The sequence below is a fragment of the Procambarus clarkii genome, chromosome 37, assembly GCF_040958095.1.
Source record: "Procambarus clarkii isolate CNS0578487 chromosome 37, FALCON_Pclarkii_2.0, whole genome shotgun sequence".
Taxonomy (NCBI): domain Eukaryota; kingdom Metazoa; phylum Arthropoda; class Malacostraca; order Decapoda; family Cambaridae; genus Procambarus; species Procambarus clarkii.
Window position 1 is genome coordinate 19,053,916 of NC_091186.1, and position 12,394 is coordinate 19,066,309.

The window sequence follows — 12,394 nt, forward strand, 5'->3', positions numbered from 1 at the left end:
GTGGCTCTCTGCTAGGCCCCTGTGATTGTACACGTCGCAGGGGTTTTCAGTGTTGGCATCTACCCTTTGTTAGTTTTGGGTGTTAACCGGTTAGCAACACCTTGCCCTGGCTTCCCGTAGCAGTCAGCCTATGGGCCCTGGAAAACCCTGTCGGGGCCTCGGTGGACCATTGGATGTGTCTTCCGGGTTCCATCCCGTCTTGTGCGGGTTCGTTGGTTACTGTGCCCATGTTTCAGGGTGACAGTCGCCACTTTTGCCTCCGTCATGCTACCTGTTGGGTCACTGACACCTTGACCCGGAGTCTTGCGAGTTGTATTCTCTGCTTGTTCTCCAGTACTCTCCTGATGTCCTTGCTGTTCAGAGTACAGGTGACATCCGCATTACAAGCTTGGTTTAGGTTGCTGCAACTCGCTAGGTTGGTTTCCCACCCGGATGCCCCCGGGCTGCCCCGTATTGGTTAGGTGCTGTTCGCCCCTTCCCACCCTGTTCCGGGCGCCTGACCGTCGGCGGGTTTCGGGGTCGGGGCGGGGTTTAGTTGGAGCCGAGACTCGGGCAGTTTCAGAGGGCTGCCCCATTCGGGTTGGGGACAGAGGTTTTCGAGCCTGTTCCTCCTGCCAAGGCTTCTGGATCTTACCAGCGGCCCTTTCTTTGCTGCATACTAGCTTAGTGGTTCACTATGGTAACACATTTGTACATGGGTATATACAATGTGTGTATATAGTGTAATAACAGCAACAGGAGTATGTTGGGAGGAGCTATTTTGGTGAGGGAGGTGACGTAATCATGGCATCGTCTGCTGGCTGCTGTGCAATTTCTCATGCAGAGTATGGTGGCCACTGTAAAGTTTGGACACACTACCATCTTACTTGTATAGTTCTGGTGAATAAAACATGTAGGTATACATAACATGTGTAAATAGTGTAATACAAACAATAACAGTATGGTGGGAGGAGCAATGTTGGCGAGTAAGATGTTGGAGGAGTGAGGGAGAGACTGGATGTTGGAGGAGTGAGGTGTGGCAGCTGACACTCTCGGAGTTCTGAGTGTGTTGATGGTGAACGTATATAGTGTGTGATAGTGTATAGTATGTAAATAGACTATATATATATACATAAATTAGCATGATACAATGGACATATATGCCGAATATGTGTACACGTGTCATGCGCGTAACACAGAGTCTTCGGACAGTACGGATGTTCTACTGCCATAATATAGTGTACGTGTTCATTATACATAGGATTGGTACGTAAAAGTATATAAATGTATTTGGAACTGTGTGTAGAAAACGAACAAAAATATATTTGCGGCAACTCGCTCATCCTGCCCCGAGCGCCCTACCAGCCCCGGGGGCGTACGCCATGGGCGACCAGGGAATGATGACGTCACGCACGAACTTACGGACCCTATAGCAGCCAAAGTACGTTCAATTTCGACCTTCTGTTACTATACCCATACTCAGGGAAGGGTTTTTGACACTTTCAAAACAGAAAAGAATTTTTTCCAGAGAATTTATTTCCTGCGCACTGGGAGTTGTCATATTTGGAGGCGGCGCAGTTAAGGAGTTAAAGAAATTTCTAAGTTGTCCGGTTTTTCAACTATTTTAACTTCATTTTCTTCCAGATTATATCGCATTGCATACTTATACCCAAAAAGACATGGTCACTTTTACCCAAGGGAGGAAGGTACTGAATGTCAAATACATCTTCCTCTTTCCTGGTGAATATCAAATTCAGAATGGAGGGAACATCCCCTTCCTTGTTAGCTTGTTTAACATGTTGATACATGAATGTCTCCAGGATGAGGATTTACTAGTCTACAGGTCCAAGAGTCCTCTGTTCTAGCTTAATATGCCTCCCATTCTGGATTTTAAGTTGAAGTCGCCGAGTACCAGCAGTCATGCTCTATCTTTATTCGCTCTTGCTATAATCTCTCTCATTTTTGTTACAAGACCCTCTCATTTATTATCCAGCTTCTCCTTTGTCCATGTGTTGCATGGCGGTAGACTATATGCATTTATAATTATTAGCTTATCCTGATTGCAGATATTGAGTGCTGTTTTGTCACCTTTTTGTAGATTGTCAATCATTATTTCATTTACCTTTAGGTGTCCTTTCACCAGCACAGCAATGCCACAGCCTTTCCTAATTTTTCTGTCCCGTCTCCAAACTGAGTAGCCCCTTGGGAATATGGCCTCATTTAAAATATCATCATCAAGTTTTGTTTTCTTGAGTGTAACAATGTCTGTATAGCAGCTGTATTACATCACTTAACTCCAGTATCTTTGATCTCACTCCATCTATGTTGGTGTATGCAATTTTCAGGAACATGTTCCCTCTCTCCTTATTCTTCACTTCCCCCTTCTCTAGTGATTTGTTGGTTTGACTTTTTTGAACCTTTTCACTGGCTTGCCTACCCCTATCACCTTGCTGAATTTTTTTTTTTATTTATTCTTCGTTCCTGCTCTCATTTAAACATTTTGCCTTGACGAGGTTCAGTTTCAACTTCTCTCTCTTCTTTGGAAAGATCTCATCTTAACGACCATAATTTCCCTTTCTCATCACTTTGTAGTTTCATAACTTTCTTGATTACTTCTTCCATCTGTTTAGCACCATTTAAGTTGATTCTCAAGGGTTCATCTTTACATTTTTGAGTGTGTGTGTAATTACCCAAGTGTAGTTACAGGATGAGAGCTATGCTCATGGTGTCCTGTCTTCCCAGTACTCTTTATTATATAAAGCTTTGAAACTACTGACAATTTTGGCCTCCACTATCTTCTCACTTGGTGTTTCCAACTGTCTATCAGTTTGCAAAAGTAAACTTTCAAATATTTTATCAGCACCTCTGTTTTCTTGGCTTGAATCTGTGTCCTCTTGTTCGTGATGTTGCTGGTTTCAGGAATTCCTTTGTCAATTTGGTCTATTCCTGTTAGTATTTTGGAAGTGGTGATCATATCACCTCTCTTCTATCTTGCCCGTGTGAGTAATTACCTATGTATAGTTACAGGATGAGAGCTACGCTCATGGTGTCCCGTCTAACCAGCACTCTTTGTCCTATAACGCTTTGAAACTACTGACGGTTTTGGCCTCCATCGCCTTACTTAATTTGTTCCAACCGTCTACCACTCTGCGAAAGTGAATTGAAACTACTGACGGTTTTGGCCTCCATCACCTTACTTAATTTGTTCCAACCGTCTACCACTCTGCGAAAGTGAATTTTCTTATTTCTTCTGCATCTTTAATTGGTTTAAATCTATGACCTCTTGTTCTTGAAGTTCCAGGTCTCAGGAAATCTTCCCTGTCGATTTTATCAATTCCTGTTACTATTTTGTATGTAGTGATCATATCACCTCTTCTGTCTTCTAGTTTTGGCATATTTAATGCCTCTAACCTCTCCTGTGTGTGTGTGTGTGTGTGTGTGTGTGTGTGTGTGTGTGTGTGTGTGTGTGTGTGTGTATTCACCTAGTTGTATTCGGCTAGTTGTGTTTGCGGGGGGTTGAGCCTTGCTCTTTCGACCCACAACTGTCAATCAACTGTTTACTAACTACCTTTTTTTTCTTTTTTCTCCATACCACCCCCCAGGAAGCAGCCCATGACAGCTGACTAACTTCCAGGTACCTATTTACTAATAAGTAACAGGGGCATTCAGGGTGAAAGAAACTTTGCCCATTTGTTTCTGCCTGGTGCAGGAATCGAACCTGCGCCACAGAATTACCATCTTGCGCGCTATCCACCAGGCTACCAGGCCCCCAACTGTGTGTGTGTGTGTGTGTGTTTGGTTGTGTTGTTTGTGTTGGGGGGGGAGGGGGTTACGGTGGATGTAAAGCTGCATGTAGGGTGAGGCAAGAATAACTCAAGTGGAGGGAAAGTGAGCACTGTCTTCTCTCTCTCCTATATTAAGCAAATATACTTTACTCTGTACAGTACATATATGTACAGTATTGAAGTTTTATTATGTTTGTAGAACCTATTTTAGAAGAACATTATAACAATAACGTTTACAATATGTAGTGTTGTAAATATTCTTGTTTCTTGCTACAGGTGAACCTAAGTAAGTGTGGAAGCTTCTATGACAAGTCGCTGTTCCTCAAGCTAAAAGATGTTGCTTATACTTCTGCTGATGCAGTAAGTTAAAACTTTACCTTCTTTACTTAGTTTTATGCTATGGGCTGTGCCATGCTGGCATGGCAGCAGGTAAAGCTAACAAATCATTATAAAAGAATATGTGTTTCATCAGCTGAACAATTTGCGTTGGTAGCAAATCATTAATGGTGAATTTGGTGTCGAATTAAAGATCCATGAAAATTATTCTTGGGGCAAGCTTAAAATATGGACCAAAATCTGTTAATCTGAATATAATAATTCACAAAAATGTTATTTCTGGGGGGAGCCCCGTCGGCTCCCCGGAGCTTTACCGGCTGATATGCTAATGTCAGACTTTGGCATCAGTCATGTGTATGGAGTTCTAGGGCCTACCGGGGACCACGAGCCAGAACCTGGCCCCCCTCAGAGAGGCAAGGGGAGCAATGGCCTATAGAAACCCCCGTGTGGTTGGAAGCATTCTATGTCTGCCATCGACCGGGTCAAGCATCCAGAAAGGTAAGCATTCCAAAACAAACCCCTATTCTGGTGAAAATTGCTACCTAAAGCCGAACTAGTGGATAGAACTCTTCAACAGAAAACAAGGAAACTAGTATGACGTCATACATCACCGCGCCGCTGTCTGCGCAGCTCCCCCCTCCCCGGGAGGGGGAAGGGGGAGCCCCAGACCTCCCACGCCGGCTATCCATCCATCAGTTCTTCGGCTGATGCTATAGGCAATGGTTATGTGCTCCGGCTCCAGTGGTTGTTTCAGCACTGTACCTAGAGTGTGGTGTCTGTTTTCTAGGTGGTGCGTGAGCCGGGAGTGATTCTTCAGTACTCGGGCTGCATGCGCCTAGGGTTCCCTTCCCTAGGTGCCCTGTAAGTACTGCCCTTGGGGCTTGGGGCCGCCTTCCACAAGTTCCGTGGGTCCTGCCCCTGCTTGGCCGTTTACTGCTTGGTTTTCGGCCGCTCTTTGTGTGCTCGGGTGTTCTGTCTCCCTTGTTCGCCTTAGAGTAAGGGGCAGTTTTTGCACTGGTGGGGCGCAGGGTACTGTGCAGCTTGTCTTTACCAATCATAGCGGCCGGCTCTGTTCCGCTTGGGAACGCTGTCCTCTTGCGGGGTTTTCTTTTTCTTCATCTACCTGGTGGGGGGGGGGGGTCTGCCTTCGTTCTTGCCCCTTGTGTCCCTTGTGTTCTGAGTATTTTCTGGTGGTACCCCTGCTAGGTCCCCGTGAGTGTACACGTCCCGGGGGTTCAGCTCTTAGAAAGTTGTTTGGTAGCTTTGGGTGGGTGCCGGTTAGCAGTACCCTGCCTGGGATTACCTGAGCGCGAGTCCTCTTATAGTAAATGCTCGGGACCCTGGGAAACCTCTGGGGGTGCGCGGGTCCAATGGATGTGACCCCAGAGTCCCCCCTCGCTTCCAGCGAGTTTGAGGGTTGCTCTCACCCTTTGTCTCTGGGTGACTCTCTGTTTTGCCTCCGTCTGCTGCCTGTGGGGTCGGTGACACCTTCGACCCGGAGTCCTGCGAGTTTGGTTGCTCGTTGTGGCTCGGTTACCCAGTTGTGCTAACAGAGCGGGTGCGGGCAGCAGGGGCGTTGCACTTGAGCCTTGGTGGTGGCAACGTTCTCGTGGTTTCCTCCCCGGGAGCTCCGGGGCTGCCCCGTTGTAGTTCGTTTTGGGACTTGGGGGTGTTGGTTGCTTCGGTTCCATCCACGCCCCCTTGTCTTTCCCCTGGATCACCCTTCCTGCCTGCATCTGGTTCCTTACCGTCTGTAGGTTCGGGGCAGGGTTTTTGATGGTGTTGAGACTCGGGCAGTCTCGGGGAATTCCCCTTCCGGGGTAGTGACGGGGGCATTTGAGCCTGTTCCTCCAGCCGTGTTGTAAGAGTCTGCCAGTGGGCTCCCTTCATTAGTGTTTTCACGGCTGCCCCGGTTTTCTGGTACGGCCGGGGCTTTGGGGGAACGGCTCGGCCCCGGGGCCTGTCGTGTAGGTTCCCGGGGCTGGGAAGGGGCTGACTTGGGGGGCCTTGGCCCCGTTGGACCCCGTGGGGGTTTTTACCCCCCTCTAGGCGGGGCTTGTGGTTACGCGGAGTGGGTTTTTTCCTCCCCACTCGCCGTACGTGCTGTTGGGCGTCGGCCTCTCCCCGGGCTCGGTTCCTTGGCCTTTGAGTCAGTTGGTTCCGTCCTGTGGGTGGATGCTTCCTCCCACCCCTTTTTGGGACGGTGTTTTCGTCATGTTTCCCCGTTCGATGGGGTTCTGCGTGACTTCTGATCTCGGGTGCGCCTGCGCCTTCGTGTGCCTTCGGGACTAGTGTTGGCTTCTGTGTTCTCGAAGGTACGGGGAGGTTTTTCGCTACTTCCCGCATTATTGGAACGTCTGTCGGCTCCTCGTCCTTGTCGCCCTGTTGGGCTGCTTGTCGCCCTGTTGGGCTGCTTGTCGCCCGGTTGGGCTGCTTGTCGCCCGGTTGGGCTGCTTGTCGCCCGGTTGGGCTCCTTTTTGGGCTCTTTGCTTCTTTGGCCGGTTTTATTGTTCCTGCTTCCTCTTTTGGCTACTTTTCTCGTGCAGTAGTCCTGGCTGGCGCCTTCCCGCAGGGAGGGTGTGCGGTTCGGCCAGCGTGTTATGCGCATGCGCCGTGGAGTTTGTTTTGGTCCGGGCGGTGTTTCAGGGCTGGTGTTTTGCGTCCTTTTTGCTACAGTGCTTCGCCTCTCGTTCTTCTCCCTGGCTGCGGTATGTGCCCCTTCGCGCCGGGGGTGTCCTGGTTCCCAGTTGTGGGGAGGACACCGCGGTTTTCCCTGCGTCATGGGTGTGGACCGCCTCCTTCGCCTCTCCCTGCTCTCCTGCGGGTCCGGCAGGGTCCGGCTCTGGCGTCTTCACCTGGCGGTGCTCCCAGGTTCTTCTGGGCACGGTTGAGTCGTGTCAAGTTCGTGTCACTATTCGCCAGGTGAGTTTCTGCGGTCTGGCGTCTTTTGGCCGGGCGCTGGATGCGGTGTTGTTTATATACCTGTCTTTATTTAGGTATATTTTTGTACGACTGAGACCGTTAGCACACCAGTGACTGTCCCTTTATTCAGCCCTTCCTGTCCCCCTCATGTGCATGTCCAACCCATGCTGGAGTCATTCAGGGGACCCTCCTTTTTAATGTTGTGAGGTGTGGGGGTTGCAGGGTTGGTTCTGTACTCACCTGGTTAGGCTCCTGGCTGTGCTTGCAGGATTTGAGCTCTTGCTCTTGGGTCCCGCCTATCTGGTAGAACTTGCGGGATAGTACCAGTGGAGTGCAGTGGTGCTATTGGCACATTTGGGGAACACTGTATTACCATCAGAGGTCTGTGCTTGTTACACGACCTACTTGCGAGCATAAGCCTTCTTGCTGGTTCGTCCGTGGACTTCCAGGGCGCACTAGCCTGGCCTTGGGCTGGGCTTCAGGTGTAAAAGAGCTCCCAGTACCTCATCCAGCGGGTATCGTGCGGGGTTTCTCCGCCGTCGGTCGCCTGGTGCAGGTTTCTGGGCCTGCAGGGTTTTGTCGTGTCTCCGTTGGTCCTGTCTGGGGTCTGCCTGCTCCGTTCTCTGCCTTTGCAGAAGGGAGTTGCTATTTACATGTTGCAGTGGTGCCTGTTGCTGCTGCTGCACGTGTGCATTGGTACCGTGTTTCACGTTGGCGTGTCCTTGTTCCTGTGTCCGGTTGTGGAGTGGCACCTTGCTGCCGTTTTGTGCCTGGGGATTGCGTGGGGGTTTTTCTGTCCCTGCCTGATTGTCCACCCCTGGTTGTTCTCCTGGGGTTTTTGTGCTTCTGCTCTTTCTTCCTGCCTCCTCTCTGCAGCAGAGATGTTCTGCGTGTGTTCTTAGGCGTTGATCAGCCTGTGTCCTGTGATGTGCTTCTTTGTCTCGGTCTATTGCAGTTGTTCGTGCCCCTTGGTTCGGGTACTGTTCTGGCGGCGACCCTTCCGCCTTCTTTGGTTTCCTAGCTTGCCCTGCCGGTTGGTTTTTGTTTGGGGTCTTGCGATGTCTCGCGTCGGACCCGTCGTTTCTGAACTCCTGGCGGGCTTGCATGCTTTGGGGAGTTTTTCTGTTCGGCAGACGTTCCATCTCCTTGTGCCGCCTGGGTTTCGGTGACATATATATATATATATATAATATATATATATATATATATATATATATATATATATATATATATATATATATAATATATATATATAATATATATATATATAATATATATATATAATATATATATATAATATATATATATAATATATATATATAATATATATATATATATATATATATATATATATATATATATATATATATAATATATATATATATATATATATATAATATATATATATATATATATATATATATATATATATATAATATATATATATAATACAGAGCACCACTTGGTTTCCGAACCCCTTGGGGACGAGACCCGTCGGTTAACATGTAAGTTCGTATACGAGAAAGAGGGGAAAAAATAAACTAGAAATGTAAAAAGAAATTTTTCCGAAAAATTTATGAAAAAAAAAACTCTAGGGAAAAAAATCGTCAGGTTCATGGCGTAAATGCGACCGTGTTTTGTTTGTACTCATCAATAAGTGAAGTCCTGATCCGCTTTATAAAAGTCCTTAATTGTTCCTAACTGATTATTAAGACGTCTGGCAAACATCCTCTGGATGTTTCCTGCCAGCCTGCAGGAACATCCTGCCTAAAATATACGATGATGTACTGTACATTTAAGAAACAAATCTGGGTCACAGGTCTGTGGAGTGTGGTTAGGCTTACGGAGTCAGCCGGTCCCTCCCCCACCACCGACACACCTCCCCCCCACCCCCCACCACCGACACACCTCCCCCTCTCCCCCCACCACCGACACACCTCCCCCTCTCCCCCCACCACCGACACACCACCCCCACCCCCCACCCCAAACCCATACACACACACACACACACACTCTCTCAAAGGTCACGTGGTTCACGGCTCACTTCAACACCCATATATCGCTTCCTGCCTGCCTGCCTGCCTCCTTCCCAGCCTGCCTCCTTCCCAGCCTGCCAGCCTGCTTCCTTCCCAGCCTGCCTCCTTCCCAGCCTGCCAGCCTGCTTCCTTCCCAGCCTGCCTCCTTCCCAGCCTGCCAGCCTGCTTCCTTCCCAGCCTGCCTCCTTCCCAGCCTGCCTCCTTCCCAGTCTGCCTCCTTCCCAGCCTGCCAGCCTGCTTCCTTCCCAGCCTGCCAGCCTGCCTCCTTCCCAGCCTGCCTGCCTGCCTCCTTCCCAGCCTGCCAGCCTGCTTCCTTCCCAGCCTGCCTCCTTCCCAGCCTGCCAGCCTGCCTCCTTCCCTGCCTGCCAGCCTGCCTCCTTCCCAGCCTGCCAGCCTGCCTCCTTCCCAGCCTGCCAGCCTGCCTCCTTCCCAGCCTGCCTGCCTGCCTCCTTCCCAGCCTGCCTGCCTGCCTCCTTCCCAGCCTGCCTCCTTCCCAGCCTGCCTCCTTCCCAGCCTGCCAGCCTGCTTCCTTTCCAGCCAGCCTGCCTCCCTCTCTGCCATCATGCTAACGGGTAGTGTGTGTTAGGCTTATCTTCTGGAATGAGCCGGTCTCACCCCCACCACCAACAAACCACCCGCCCCCCTACATCCCATCTCTCAAGGTCACGCGGTTCAACCGCGAGACTACCACTCACTCCCTGCCTGCAAGCTAGCCTGCCTGCCTGCCTGCCTGCCTGTCTGCCTGCCTGCCTGTGCCTGCCTGTGCCTGCCTGCCTGCCTGTCTGCCTGCCTGTGCCTGCCTGCCTGTGCCTGCCTGCCTGTGCCTGCCTGCCTGTGCCTGCCTGCCTGTGCCTGCCAGCCTGCCTGCCTGTGCCTGCCAGCCTGCCTGCCTGTGCCTGCCAGCCTGCCTGCCTGTGCCTGCCAGCCTGCCTTTCCCTCCCTAATTCTCACTACTACTTCCATCCCTTCCTGCCTACCTCCTAGCATCTCTCCCTACCTCCCCCTCCCTCTTAGCATCTCTCCCTACCTCCTAACATCTCTCCCTACCTCCCCCTCCCTCCTAGCATCTCTCTCCCCCCCTCTCTCACTGATTCTCCCCCCCCCCCCCTCATTCATACTGCCTCCCACCTAAACTCCATCGTCCATCCACCCACCAGTCAGCCATCACTGACGCAATGCGTGCATTTGGAGCCAACATGGTGCACAGATGTTTCTTGATTGTGCAGATATGTAAAACAAAAGCACAGAATGAACATTCCAGCCTTATGGCAATTCAAAATAATCGGAATAATAGGCCGTGAATCTGTGAAGTCACAGTGGGCAAACTGGACCATCGCCCACCCACCACCACAAGCCGGCGTGACGCTTGGCGGACCCCTTCCTACCCGAACTTTGTTCGGGTAGCATGACTCCCCAACCCCAATCGGGAAACTGGAAGTTTCGGATAACTAAAGTTCGGAAACCAAGTGGTGCTCTGTATATATATATAATATATATATATAATATATATATATATATATATAATATATATATATATATATATATATATATATATATATATTATATATATATATTATATATATATTATATATATATATTATATATATATATATATATATATATATATATATATATATATATATATATATATATATATATATATATATATATATATATATAATATATATATATATATATATATATATATATATATAATATATATATATATATATATATAATATATATATATAATATATATATATATATATATATATATATATATATATATATATATATATATATATATATATATATATATATATATATATATATATATATATATATATATATATATATATTATATATATATATATATATATATATATATATATATATATATATATATATATATATATATATATATATATATATATATATTATATATATATATATATATATATATATATATATATATATATATATATATATATATATATATATATATATATATATATATATATATATATATATATATGTCGTACCTGATAACCAGAACGCACTTCTCAGCCTACTATGCAAGGCCTAATTTGCCTAATAAGCCAAGTTTTCATGAATTGTTTTTTGACTACCTAACCTACCTAACCTAACCTAACTTTTTTGGCTACCTAACCTAACCTAACCTATAAAGATAGGTTAGGTTAGGTAGGTAGGGTTGGTTAGGTTCAGTCATATATCTACGTTAGTTTTAACTCCAATAAAAAAAATTGACCTCATACATAATGAAATGGGTAGCTTTATCATTTCATAAGAAAAAAATTAAAGAAAATATAATAATTCAGGAAAACTTGGCTTATTAGGCAAATCGAGCCTTGCATAGTAGGCCGAGTACGACGTTCTGGCTACTAGGTACGACATATATATATATATATATATATATATATATATATATATATATATATATACACATATACATATATATATATTTTCTAATTTTTTTCTTATGAAATGATGAAGCTACCCATTTCATTATGCATGAGGTAATTTTTTTTTTATTGGAGTTAAAATTAACGTAGATATATGACCGAACCTAACCAACCCTACCTAACCTAACCTAACCTAACCTAACCTGTCTTTATAGGTTAGGTTCGGTTAGGTAGCCGAAAAAGTTAGGTTAGGTTAGGTAGGTTAGGTAGTCGAAAAAACATTAATTCATGAAAACTTGGCTTATTAGGCAAATCGGGCCTTGCATAGTAGGCTGAGAAGTATATATATATATATATATATATATATATATATATATATATATATATATATATATATATATATATATATATATATATATATATATGTCGTACCTAGTAGCCAGAACGCACTTCTCAGCCTACTATTCAAGGCCCGATTTGCCTAATAAGCCAAGTTTTCATAAATTAATGTTTTTTCGTCTACCTAACCTACCTAACCTAACCTAACCTAGCTTTTTTTGGCTACCTAACCTAACCTTACCTATAAATATAGGTTAGGTTAGGTTAGGTAGGGTTGGTTAGGTTCGGTCATATATCTACGTTAATTTTAACTCCAATAAAAAAAATTGACCTCATACATAGAGAAAAGGGGTTGCTTTATCATTTCATAAGAAAAAAATTATAGTAAATATATTAATTCAGGAAAACTTGGCTTATTAGGCAAATTGGGCCTTGAATAGTAGGCTGAGAAGTGAGTTCTGGCTACTAGGTACGACATATATATATATATATATATATATGTGTCGACAACCACCCTTGTCGATCACCAAACTACCACTTCCAGCCAGCACGCTTCCCATTGGTGAATCAGCGA

The 12,394-nt window shown here is 45.9% G+C and overlaps 1 protein-coding gene across 2 annotated transcripts in view; it reads left to right on the forward strand.

The window, feature by feature from the left end:
• The window catches only part of LOC123765724 (protein D2), a 54,364-nt gene that overhangs the window by 23,761 nt on the left and 18,209 nt on the right, over positions 1 to 12,394 (forward strand). For both annotated transcript variants that reach the window (XM_045754430.2, XM_069337200.1), the window contains exon 3: positions 4,041 to 4,124. In XM_045754430.2, coding sequence (XP_045610386.1) covers positions 4,041 to 4,124 — 84 coding nt within the window. The remainder of the gene's footprint in view (positions 1 to 4,040; positions 4,125 to 12,394) is intronic.